Source organism: Salvelinus alpinus, chromosome 7, assembly GCF_045679555.1.
Source record: "Salvelinus alpinus chromosome 7, SLU_Salpinus.1, whole genome shotgun sequence".
NCBI lineage: Eukaryota > Metazoa > Chordata > Actinopteri > Salmoniformes > Salmonidae > Salvelinus > Salvelinus alpinus.
The window spans coordinates 43,312,380-43,326,342 of record NC_092092.1 but is presented as its reverse complement, the minus strand read 5'-3'; the positions used below and the strand labels follow the sequence as shown (position 1 = coordinate 43,326,342).

General features: G+C 40.8%; 1 protein-coding gene across 4 annotated transcripts in view; it reads left to right on the top strand.

The window, feature by feature from the left end:
• Nucleotides 1-585: 585 nt before the first annotated feature.
• LOC139581070 (short transient receptor potential channel 3-like) overlaps nt 586-13,963 on the top strand; it is an 88,353-nt gene continuing 74,975 nt past the window's right edge. For 3 of the 4 annotated variants that reach the window (XM_071410434.1, XM_071410433.1, XM_071410435.1), the window contains exons 1-3: nt 846-948; nt 6,843-6,975; nt 12,582-13,356. In XM_071410434.1, coding sequence (XP_071266535.1) covers nt 6,887-6,975; nt 12,582-13,356 — 864 coding nt within the window. In that variant the 5' untranslated portion in view covers nt 846-948; nt 6,843-6,886. Of the gene's footprint in view, nt 953-6,842; nt 6,976-12,581; nt 13,357-13,963 lie in introns of all 4 variants that reach the window. The other variant, XM_071410436.1, reaches the window with a different exon arrangement.

Here is a 13,963-nt window from a genome sequence, read left to right as displayed (position 1 = left end):
AATTCAAATAGCTAAATGATCCATAGTATGACCATCTTAAAACAATTCCATATGTCAGTTTAGAACCCCCCCCCAACGATTTAGACTTTAAATATATATTTTTTAATATAATTTTTTATGGTCTACTATAGCGTTTTTTCTATTGTCACTCACGACCTTTGGAGTCAAACATTTCACACATCCCCCCTGAGGTGGCCAGTAATTAAGCGTTTTATATCTACCGTTTACTGTGTGCATATTCCATGTACAGTATGCCAGTTTGAATCATGTAACAGTACCTTGGGGGATATGGTGTCACCATGCATACATACTTTCATAAGAAATTAGAACCACTCTAGAAGCTGAGAAGCAAATTAGAAGCAGATTAGATTGCTGTAAGAGTACTGCACTAGTATTCAGATGGCTGAGCGCTACAAACCAACAGATCGGTGATTTATTATCCAAATAAAGTAATAATGGAAAGCAAGCAAACATCTTTCAGTACCAAGGTAAACACTTCACCTGTTACTTGTGTGATTTTAGTAGCCTAGTGGTGGTGGTGGCAGTGGTGAAGATGAAGACAGTGATTGGTGAGCGTTCATTTGGCAGAAATGGGCTGCACCACTACAACCTCCCATTCAATTCACTTTTGCAAACTAGCCCGGAGTTGTACAACGACCTGGGGAAATAGACGGTAGGCTGGCTGAGAACTCAAGCACACGCCGGCTTCATTCTGAAGCCCAAACTGACGTGCTGACTTCGGAACTTTGTCACAAAAAAATGAGACAGTAGAGAGAGAGAGTCACTACTGCCCATATGTTAACGAAGGCCAGAAAGTATCACAAGAGAGTCTCGTTCTTCGAAGAGGAGGATGAACAGTGCTGGATAGAGGACAACGACGGTGTGAATGCACATGACCTAATATCCGACCAAAAAGTCTGGAACTCTTCGGGATATTGTGCTTATAATGTGAGTAAACTAGCCTACTGTCTATGGAGAACTCATTATAGGTTTGATAACGTGGGCACGGGAACTGAGATAGGATACTATCTTTGTGTGGATTAACATGTTTAGTTAAAACTGTTGAAATGTCATGAATTATTATTTTATGACACAGGCTACTTTAAATGAACTTTTCTGCCTTTGGTCCAATGAAAAATCATAATTTGTCATGCGCTCTTCGATGATCAAGACTATTCACATTTGTTGCACTGACATGTCATATAAAATCCTCCGATACGAAGCTTTTAACTGGTAGCTAATAGTGCAATGATGTTGTTTTGGGCCAAACCCAAATGTAGAATTATATCCTATTATCGTAATCTAGCTGCATTTTTGGACATTTGTGACAATACTTGTGCCACTTCGTTCGCTTGTCACACATGACATTGTGCAGACAAGAGAGCGTCAGTTTGGTTGATAATGCATGACATGCTGACTAGACCGCGTCCGCGTGCGCCATCGCATGTTCATTTTGTCCACCCACACCAGACGCGATCAGGACACACAGGTTGAAAAATCAAAACGAACTCTGAACCAACTATATTCATTTGGGGACAGGTCAAAAAGCATTAAATATGGGTATTGTTTCATAAAAAAACGATGTAAAAGGATTACACAGGGGGTTTAAAATATCAAGGAAAGGCACATAATACAACTGGAATCATCCAAGTTATTTTGTGTCTGCATAGGAACATGAGATTAAATAGACCTTTATATCCCAGGACAAATTTGCAAGCAACAGCAAGCTAGCTAGCTAAATTGCCATACATGTTTAATACAATAGCCATACATCACAGATGATCATCTGGACAGGAGTATGTAAATCTAATACACTTAGCTGTGTGCACGTGTGTGTATAAATCCACTCCAGTCTTCAAAGGTTCTCCATATCTTACCCATGAATTAAGATGTTATCATGTGTCACATGTGTGGTGATGTAAAGTGTGCTAACAGGGGTGGTTACTCTGCTTTATGCTATCGTATCCTGGTGATACTTGCTTTGGGCTAATACAGTGTCTTCAGAAAGTATTCATACCCCTTGACTTATTTCACATTTTGTTGTGTTACAGCCTGAATTAAAAATGGATTAAATAACAAATACACATCGACACACAATAGCCCATAATGACAATGTGAAAACGTTTTTGGAAGTTTTTGCAAATGTATTGAAAAAGTCAAATACAGAAATATCTAATTTACATAAGTATTCACACCCCTAAGTGTCAATACATGTTAGAAACACCTTTAGCAGTGATTACAGCTGTGAGTCTTTCTGGGTAAGTCTCTAAGAGCCTTGCACACCTGGATTGTACAATATTTGCACATTATTCTTTAAAAAATTATGAAAGTTCTGTCAAGTTGGTTATTGATCATTGCTAGACAGCCACGTTCAAGTCTTGCCATAGATTTTCAAGACGATTTAAGTCAAAACTGTAATTAGGCCATTCAGGAATATTCAATGTCGTCTTGATAAGCAACTCCAGTGTATATTTGTCCTTGTGTTTATTGGTTTTTGCTCTGTTGAAAAATGAATTTGTCTCCCAGTGTCTGTTGGAAAGCAAACTGAACCCGGTTTTCCTCTAGGATTTTGCCTGTGCTTAGCTCTATTCCGTTTCTTATTATCCAAAAAAAACTCCCTAGTCCTGCTGATGACAAGCATACCCATAACATGTGTTGTGTTTTGATTTGCCCCAAACATAACACTTTGTATTAAGGGCATGAAGTTAATTTCTTTGCCCCCAAAAATTCAGTTTTACTTTAGAGTCTTATTACAAACAGGATGCATGTTTTGGAATATTTTTATTCTGTACAGGCTTTTTTCTTTTCACTGTGTAATTTAGGTTAGTATTGTGGAGTAACTACAATGTTGTTGATCCATCCTCAGTTATCTCCTATCACAGCCATTAAACTCTAATGGTTTTAAAGTCAGTATTGGCATCATGGTAAAATTCCTGAGTGGTTTTCTTCCTCTCCGGCAACTGAGTTAGGAAGGACGCCTGTATCTTTATAGTGCCTGGGTGTATTTATACACCATCCAAAGTGTAATTAATAACTTCACCGTGCACAATGGGATATTCAATATCTGCTTTTTTTTACCCATCTACTAATAGGTGTCCTGCTTTGCGAGGCATTGGAAAACCTCTCTGGTTTTTGTGGTTGAATCTGTATTTGAAATCCACTGCTCCACTGAGGGACCTTACATATAATTGTATGTGTGGTATAGAGATGAGGTAGTCATTCAAAAATCTTGATAAACACTATTGCACACAGAGTGAGTCCATGCAACTTAATATGTAACTTGTTACGCACATTTTTACTCCTGAACTTATTTAGGCTTGCCATAACAAGGTTGAATACTTTTTGACTCAAGACATGTCAGCTTTTCATTTTTTATTAATTTGTAAAAATGTCTAATAACATAATTCCACTTTGACATTATGGGGTATTGTGTAGGCCAGTGACACAAAATCTAAATCGAATCGATTTAATTAATATTTCAAGCTGTAACACAACAAAATGTGGAAATATTAATGAGTGTGAATACTTTCTGAAGCCACTTTACATGTAGCACAGGCCTTTGGTAAGTCATGCAGTGTTTAACGTCCTTCTAACTATGGACATAAACTCTATGTGTTTAGGGTGTTGTTGATGATTAGCGAGCTGGTGCCACCTTACATTGTCAGGCTAAGCTGAGTTTACGGCTGTATATTAAAAATGACGTTTGAAAAGTCAGTAGAAACACTTTAAAATGAACCTGTCAAACAGTAGACCTACCACAGTTCCCCAACCCTGCTGTGTTGGGGATAGTAATAGCTCAAGTCTTGTGTGTTGTGATTTTGATATTTACTTAGATATTCCTTGGGTATATGTTGAGTTTGTGAATACGACAAAAGTGGATATCTTGCATTTTAAGATACCAACGCCATTTTATGCCTTGCCAATGGTATGCCTTGCCATCATGTGATTTGCGCCTTAGGTGTAGAGACCCTAGCCTGGTCTCCGATCTGTTTGTGCTCTTACCAACTCCATTGCTCATTGTCAAGCTCATTGTTTTGCATGACAATCGGTGACAAGGAATTGGCATGATATCACAACCAGACTGGCACTCAGGCTATGGAGACCCAATAGAATTAGAATGAGTAGAATTTAGATATTTCTTCAGTCCATGGATAATTTTTTTGTGGTCTCTCAATATGGCAACACAATAGCCACTTGCGTGTGTAGAATAGTGAGAGAGGCACAGGATTCTGACAGTATTTTCAGCAGAAGATATCCACTGACAGAGTACAAGAAAGTATTGTTGGACCTCGACCACCCAGGAATGAAAGGTCATGAACTTCTCTAGGCAGTGACATTTGTCCTCTGAGAAGATCGTCTGTGACCTTCCAAGACCTCCCATTGTCTTATGGTTTTTAGTCTAGACAAAAACAAAACATGAAGAACATGAACTGGGTCATTCCACGAAATGAGTGCCTTTGGCATCTCTTTGATATTTTAAGTAGATATTGTGCACAAATATAGAATTTTAAAAGCCTGATATATTCAACGAAGTCCTCTTTATTATGGACCACATGGAAAATGGATTGAATCAGAATAGAAACTGGTTGAATAAAGACTTGCTAAAGTGCCAAAAATCTGCATTTTGACATGCCCCTCAGTGCATCCACTGTGAATTCTAGGAATATTTTAACCCACTTAATCCCAACATTTATCCAAGTTTTCAACATCATTGTAAAGCCATAGGTATGTTGTTGCTTTGACAAAGTCATTTCTGAAGATGAGTGATTCAAGGTAAAAAAAAGACAACCTGTCCCTCATTTTAAGGTCAACCCTGTTATGTGAACGGAACTCTTGTTTTAATATCAAATCAAAGTTTATTGGTCGAGTACACAGTTTATCAGGTGTTATAGCGGGTGCAGCGAAGTGCTTATGCTACTAGCTCCTAACAATGCAGTAAAATGTCAAACAATTAAATGTAAGAAAATAGAAAAAGACATGAAATCAAGAACGGCGGGACAAATCTGATTAACAACCCAAATAGCACTGTGGCAGTAATCAAATGCAATCTATACATATGTACACCGGGAGAATTTGCACAATATCAGCTAAGAATGTACAGCAGTAGATACTGTATATTAGATTAAGCAACGTCATCAATCCAGTGTATAAATGCATATGCAGTGTGTATAAACAGTGTAACTAAAATACAATGTACAGTAATAGAAATATTATGATGAGCTACGTCGGGGATATAGTATTTAAATTCACAGTGTGAAACAGGAAGTTCAATGTCTCTAGCATGAGATAGCAGCGTTGGCTGTGTGTTTGTGTGTGTGTGTGTACGTGCGTGCGTGTGTTTGTGAATATGAGGTGTGTGTGATGGCTTGTGTGAGTGAGTGTGCATCACCTGGTAGACAGTTAGTGATGGCTGTTCAACAGTCTGATTGCCTGGTAATAGAATCTGTTTTTTAGTCTCTCTGTCTTGGCTCTGATGCACCTGTACTGTCTACGTCTGTCAGACGGTAGCCAAGGGAACAGTCTGTGGCTGTGGTCCTTCTTGGCCTTCCTTTGACACCGGGTGCTGTAGATGTCTGGGAGGGCAGGCAGTGTGTCTCATGTGATTGGTTGTGCTGCCCGCAACACCTTCCGGTGAAACTTGCTTTTAAAATCATTTTTTCAAATGAAACAGTTAACATCTAATAGTCAAATCATAGTGTAAAAGCAGGTGAGCTGGTTCTACCTTTTTTGGCCATTTTCTGGTGTTTTGTGGTGGAAAACTGAGCAGGTTGAGCACAACACGATAACCCTGTTACCCACAGATAGACAGGCTAGAAATGTTTTATCAATTTCTTTGTTCAAGTGAAGCTTGCGTTGAATTGCCCCTCCCTGTTGCACACGACAAGGGGACTTATGTTACGGTTAACCCTGTGACTTTATTTGGCACTTAATAGGCACTTAGTAGTAATTGTATTTAACCTCGTAAAATGGTTGAACATGTGCTCTTTATGAATGTTAAAATTAGGTTAAATAAAATGTTTGTTTTTTTTATCACCAAGGTACACTACTAATTGATGGATCAATCCTACTACTGTATGTGTTTTTACACATTTTTACACATTGGATTGGGGTTCTAATTATGGTGCAAAGCAACTGTATTGTCAAAACAAAAATCTTTGGTAGTTTGTTCCAGCGCAGTGGTAATATTTCCCTTTCCTGACAAAATTGGCAAAATTCTGACCTGGCGTAATGCTTTCTTTTGGACTTAAGGTATATCAGACAAGCTACAGGATCAGTGATTTATTAATGAATGTAATTAACAGACCTGTTCAAAATGTAGTCCTGATCAAAATGTAGTCCTGACCTAATGTCACTCAAAGTCCCATTGCAGATTCTCACAAGGCACTCTGCACTGTAAATTGTTATCATGACACTGGTACCTCTCTTATGTGAACAAAAATCCTCTGGAGTGTCATGGAAATAGTGTAGGTCTACAATAGTAATTAGTACAATATTAAGGCCCCACAATAGACGAACATACTGTCTAGTAGGTGTACTTGTACATTAAGCAGCCTCACTCTACAGAAACAGGAGACAGGCTTCTGCCCTATGAGCCGTTCAGGCTCTGACAAGGCAACTTACAATAGCAATTGAGGCCTTTGTATTGTATAATTAGTTCGGGCCAAAGCTATGACTAAATGGCTTTGTCAGGTCCAGGCATTTTCTTAGGCAGTGTATCAGGCTAGTCAGTGTCCCCACCGGCTGTGACTGTAAAAAAGGCCAAGCCTGTAACTGTGACTTTCCCCGAAGCCGAAGTTTGGCTGCCGACAAAGTTATCAGTGTGTTTACTGTTTACTATTCAGGGGCAGTGAAAATTGTCGAAGCAGCGAGTAGAGATGGTGAAGCTATGGCAGTGGATGCCCAACAGTCTGTGGATGTCAGTCGGTTGAGAGATCCTGAAACACTAATCATGAAGAAGGTTGATTTACTGCGCAGGTGAGTAATTTTACAGGACAAACTAACAAAAATGTAAGAAACTGGAAATCATTGTCAAAGCGTCTAAAAAAATTAACTTTTGTTTAGTTTTTTGAAAATTATATTAGTGTGTCTTATTTTTATTGTTGATTTATTTTTCGTTAAAGGATCTGTTTTTACCCCACCCAGTAGGTGGCAGCAATACACCTATTTGGTTGTAGTATGACAATAACACCTTAAAGAAGAAGAAGATTGTGCATTCATCTGTTGTGGGGTTTACGTTTCCTGTCTTCCTTGTAGGCCAAGTGTTTCCTCAAGTAAGTCTAGAGTTCCCTGCTTTCCCAGTAGGTCCAGTCTATCTTGCCCCCTCGGTAGGTCAAGAGTATCCCGGCCCTTCGTTAGGTCAGATGTATCGTTCACCCCCAGTATACTCTCAGTTTTGTATTTTATTTTATCTTTCTTTTTTTCTACTTTTTACCCATTTTTTCTCCCCAATTTCGTGATTTCCAATTGGTAGTTACAGTCTTGTTCCATCGCTGCAACTGACTTACGGACTCGGGAGAGGCGAAGGTCGAGAGCCATGCGTCCTCGAAACACGGACCTGCCAAGCCGCACTGCTTCTCAATACACTGCTCGCTTAACCCGGTATCCAGCCATACAACTGGCGACCGAAGTCAACGTGCATGTGCCCAGCCCGCAACAAGAGTCGTGATGCACACATCACGTTTTGTCCTACTTTTTAATTTTTAATCCCAGCCCCCGTCCCCTCAGTAGGCCTTTCCCTTTTGCTAGGCCGTCATTATACATAAGAATTTGTTCTTAACTGACTTGCCTAGTTAAATAAAATAAATAAATAAATGGTATAAAATATTCTGCTCCCTCAGTTTCCTGCGCCATTGAGCTCAGAAATAACACAGTTGTAGGCATTTGTGCAAGGGATAAGAGGTCATTAGGTAAGTTTGCTTCTATGCGAAATCGGGTGCTTACTCAACATTGACAGGAGCGCTCCAAACCAAAGACAATGACTAAATTGACAACTCATAAATAAAATGAAATATACCAAAACTTGTTTCTCAGAATCATAGGTTGTGCACTCTGCAAACGTGTCCACTCCGACAATGAGGACGGTAAAAGACTGGAATAATAGTATTTTAAATGCATTAACATAAATTACCGTAACCAAACAAACATTGTAGATTAGAAATTGTAGGAATGAACTGTAAATGTGCTACTGGTGATACATTGTATGTAATGGGGAATTGATAGACACTAACAATCAAACGCAAACAATTGACACAATGAAGTCATTAAACAATGAATGTGCACAAATTGGGGGGAGAGAGCGCATTCACACTCCCCTTCATCGACTGTGTCATCCGCGCAGTCTCCGCAATGGATTAGTTCACTGAGATGGGAGCGAATCAGACAGGGGTCTTGTGTGCCATCATTTAAAAAAAAAAATGTGCTACTCCAACAGCCAATCGATCAAACAATCAACCAAACAATTGCCCAGTCGACTAATTGGGGTCAGCCCTAGTTTCAACACCAGTGTAGTAGCCTTTTCTTGGTTTGTTTGTTGTTGTTTTACATTTACATTTACATTTAAGTCATTTAGCAGACGCTCTTATCCAGAGCGACTTACAAATTGGTGCATTCACCTTATGATATCCAGTGGAACAACCACTTTACAATAGTGCATCTAACTCTTTTAAGGGGGGGGGGGGGGGGGTTAGAAGGATTACTTTATCCTATCCTAGGTATTCCTTAAAGAGGTGGGGTTTCAGGTGTCTCCGGAAGGTGGTGATTGACTCCGCTGACCTGGCGTCGTGAGGGAGTTTGTTCCACCATTGGGGTGCCAGAGCAGCGAACAGTTTTGACTGGGCTGAGCGGGAACTGTACTTCCTCAGAGGTAGGGAGGCGAGCAGGCCAGAGGTGGATGAACGCAGTGCCCTTGTTTGGGTGTAGGGCCTGATCAGAGCCTGAAGGTACGGAGGTGCCGTTCCCCTCACAGCTCCGTAGGCAAGCACCATGGTCTTGTAGCGGATGCGAGCTTCAACTGGAAGCCAGTGGAGAGAGCGGAGGAGCGGGGTGACGTGAGAGAACTTGGGAAAGTTGAACACCAGACGGGCTGCGGCGTTCTGGATGAGTTGTAGGGGTTTAATGGCACAGGCATTAAACAGGTTGTTATGCAACATGTATTTTCCTTCTCCGTTTGCATGCATTTTGTATTCCGTAATATTGATATTTTGCATCAGAAGTATGGGCTCTATTCGCATTAAGAATTTTTGACTTACACCCTCTCCCTGTTCAGAAATGGGAGTCCATTTTTTTCTGCCACAGCATTCGCCTCAAATGGATGCATTTGGAACGGTGAAGGCTCCTCAGAGGAGGAAGGGGAGGACCACCCTCCCCAGTGAATTTCATAAAAATGTAAATTGTAAAACTAAAAAAGTTATTTTTAGATAAAACTATACTAAATATATTCACGTCACCAAATTTATTAAAACTCACGGTTTTTAAATCAAGGTCTACAGTAGCTTCCACAGCACTCTAGGGTAGCACCATGGTGTAGCCGGAGGACAGCTAGCTTCTGTCCTCGTCTGGGTACATTGAGTTCAATACAAAACCTACAAAACCTTGTTAGATACTACTGCACTGTTGGAGCTAGGAACACAAGCATTTCGCTACACCCGCAATAACATCTGCTAAGTATGTGTATGTGACCAATAAAATTTGATTTGATTCGATTTTTAGGAGGCTCATGGTTCTCACCCCCTTCCATAGATTAAACAGTAATTATTACAACTTCCGGAGGACGTCCTCCAACCTATCAGAGCTCTTGCAGCATGAACTGACATGTTGTCCACACAATCAAAGGATCAGATAATGAATCACTACTGAACGCATAAGCCTCAGTTAGCTAGCACTGCAGTGCATACAATGTAGTGAGTAGTTGACTCAGAGAGAGAGAAAGACAATAGCTGAACCGTTTTGAAGAAATTAATTTCTTCAAAAATGAAGGAGAAGCAAGAGAGAGAGAGATATTTCATAATTTTTTTTCACTTTCAGTTTCACTTACTAAGTTAGCAGATGCAGCTAGCTAGTTTAGCCTACTCAAACACCCTGCTCAAACAGAGGGATGCTATGTTTTTTTTGAGGGGTTGATCAGCTTTAATATTGCGGATAGATTGTTGCTTCCATCAATGTAATTGTCTGCATCATTTCCAATCCCTCATATATTTTTGGGGTAAATATATATATCCATATACAGTCGAAAGTTTACATACACCTTAGCCAAAACATTTAAACTCAGTTTTTCACAATTCCTGACATTTAATCCTAGTAAAAATCCACTGTCTTAGGTAAGTTAGGATCACCACTTTTTTTTAAAAGAATGTCAAATGTCAGGATACTAGTAGAGAGAATGATTAATTTCAGCTTTTATTTCTTTCATCACATTCCCAGTGGGTCAGAAGTTTACATACACTCAATTAGTATTTGGTAGCATTGCCTTTAAATTGTTTAACTTTGGTCAAACATTTTGTGTAGCCTTCCACAAGCTTCCCACAATAAATTGGGTGAATTTTGGCCCATTCCTCCTGACAGAGCTGGTATAACTGAGTCAGATTTGTAGGCATCCTTGCTTGCACACGCTTTTTCAGTTCTGCCCACAAATTTTCTATGGGATTGAGGTCAGGGCTTTGTGATGGCCACTCCAATACCTTGACTTTGTTGTCCTTAAGCCATTTTGCCACAACTTTGGAAGTATGCTTGGGGTCATTGTCCATTTGGAAGACCCATTTGTGACCAAGCTTTAACTTCCTGACTGATGTCTTCAGATGTCATGCTTTAATATATCCACATAATTGTCCTACCTCATGATGCCATCTATTTTGTGAAGTGCACCAGTCCCTCCTGCAGCAAAGCACCCCCACAACATGATGCTGCCACCCTCGTGCTTCACGGTTGGGATGGTGTTCTTCGGCTTGCAAGCCTCCCCATTTTTCCTCCAAACTTAACGATGGTCGTTATGGCCAAACAGTTCTATTTTTGTTTCATCAGACCAGAGGACAATTCTCCAAAAAATACTATCTTTGTCCCCATGTGCAGTTGCAAACCGTAGTATGGCTTTTTTATGGCGGTTTTGGAGCAGTGGCTTCTTCCTTGCTGAGCTGTCTTTCAGGTTGTCGATATAGGACTCGTTTCACTGTGGATATAGACACTTTTGTACCCGTTTCCTCCAACATCTTCACAAGGTCCTTTGCTGTTGTTCTGGGATTGATTTGCACTTTTCACACTAAAGTACGTTCATCTCTAGGAGACAAAACGTGTCTCCTTCCTGAGCGGTATGACCGCAACTCCAATTGACTCAAATTATGTCAATTAGCCTATCAGAAGCTTCTAAAGCCATGACATAATTTTCTGGATTTTTCCAAGCTGTTTAAGGCACAGTCAACTTAGTGTATGTAAACTTCTGACCCACTGGAATTGTGATACAGTGAATTATAAGTGAAATAATATGTCTGTAAACAATTGTTGGAAAAATCACTTGTCATGCACAAAGTAGATGTCCTAACCGACTTGCCAAAACTATAGTTTGTTAACAAGAAATGTGTGGAGTGGTTGAAAAACAGGTTTTAATGACTCCAACCTAAGTGTATGCAATCTTCCGACTTCAACTGTATATACTGTATTCTATCCTATTCTACTCTATCTTAGTCTATGCCACTCTGACATTGCTCGTCCAAAGATTTATATATTATTCATTCCTTTCCTTTCCTTTAGATTTGTGTGTATTGTTGTAAAATTGTTTGATATTACATTGAGTTCAATACAACACCTACAAAACCTTGTTAGATATTACTGCACTGTTGGAGCTAGAAACACAAGCATTTCGCTACACCCGCAGTAACATCTGCTAAACACGTGTATGTGACATGTACAAATACTTACCAAATAACCTTGGATATTATTATGCCAAAATCAAAAACAAGTAATCCAATGTCCTTTATGGCTATGACTCTCATCTCTGGAAAGAGCAGTTGCTCAGATTCAAACCTGGCTGAGATACCCATGATATGTCAGTGCAACCTGTAGTGATATTACTCATGCATCTGTTGTGTTTCATTAAAATGATATTAACGCCAGGAGGATTTCTCACTCAGTCTGTGTGGCGCTCTGTCACTGGCTCACCTCTCACTGAGAAGGCTGGGGTGGCTGGGTTCTAATGAATACACGGCTGTCCGGCTGCCACTCTCCATTCTGTTGTGAAAGTAGGGGTGGCATGGGGTGGTGGAATTACGTGGCTGTGGGTCAAAGAACAACAGAGACTGTGCAGACAGCAAAGATGATGCCCTAGATGAGCCCTTATGCCAGAACGTAACATTAGCTCCAAGCTTATATTACTGGTCTCTTTGAATGGTGAAGGTTCGTTTAGTAGACTTTGTAAAACATAGAGCTACAACTGAAGTCATCTATTTATAGTTTAAGGACAAAGCAGCTTGTTTTAACTTGTAGAGGGGCAATTTTTCTTTTTTTGTAGTAAACTTTGTGGTAAGTATGTTTGCAAAAGTCAAGGCTCTTCACAGAGGAAGTAACCATGATGTTGTTTTCTCCGTCTCTGCAAGGAAAGGGTCGGCGGAACTTGAGCTCCCCGCCCACCGGCGGATGACAGGGGCGCGGGAGAAGGGTCGTCGACCAGCAATGCGTGGGCCGGCCTTCATGTTCAACGACCACACCACCAGCATGACCGCCGAGGAGGAGCGCTTTCTGGACGCCGCCGAGTACGGCAACATCCCTGTGGTCCGCAAGATGCTGGAGGAGTCCACCACGCTCAATGTCAACTGTGTGGACTACATGGGCCAGAACGCATTGCAGCTTGCGGTGGGCAACGAGCATCTGGAGGTGATGGAACTGCTCTTGCGGAGGGACAACCTGGCACGCATCGGTGACGCCTTACTCCTGGCTATCTCGAAAGGGTATGTCAGGATCGTGGAAGCCATCTTGGCCCATCCATCCTTCCAAGCCAGCGAGCGGCTGACGCGGAGTCCGTGTGAGCTGCAGGACGATGACTTCTACTCGTATGACGAGGATGGCACACGCTTCTCGCCCGACATCACCCCCATCATTCTGGCTGCACACTGCCAGAAGTACGAGGTGGTACACATGCTGCTGTTGAAGGGCGCGCGCATTGAGCGGCCACATGACTACTTTTGCAAGTGCCCAGAATGCACCGAGAAACAGGGCAAAGACGCCTTCAGCCACTCACGTTTGCGCATCAATGCCTACCGGGGCCTGGCTAGCCCGGCTTATCTTTCGCTGTCTAGCGAGGACCCGGTGCTCACCGCGCTGGAGCTCAGCAATGAACTGACCAAGTTGGCCGACATCGAGAAGGAGTTCAAGGTAGGACACTTATGAGTTACTCGCACTCAGGATTGCAAAATTCTGGAAACATTCCTAAATTCTGTTTTTTTTGGAAATCTATTTCTAAGAACGTTCTCAACATTGTTTGGTTTTTCAGAGAAACCTAGGAATTTGGGGAAATGTACAGAGTTTTGCAAACCTTCTACTCAGAAGCTTAATGCTCAATGGTCTGTTGTTTTTTCTGCATTTATTTTGATGGCATAACCAAGTTTGATCGGTTTCTTGGCATGGTACCTACTAGGGCTGGGCGATATGGCCAAAATTCACATTTTTGACAGTATGACGGTATTTCACTATATTTTATGTTTTTGATGAATAATAGTTCTAAATTTGCTTTATGAGGAGTGTGTGACCCTAGGGTGGCAACACATATATTCTAAATAATTTCAATGGGTCTTTCTCCATTCTGATTGTTTTGTAATGTTCAACTTCAACCTAAAATAATTTCCTACATTTCCATCAATTTCTGCATTTCCTGCACTCATTTGAGATCATTTCCACACTGCCATGATATGGGCAAAAATACTATAATACCTTATTTTTAACCAAATGTTGCAATTGCGATTTAGATCAAAACCCTTGGGTG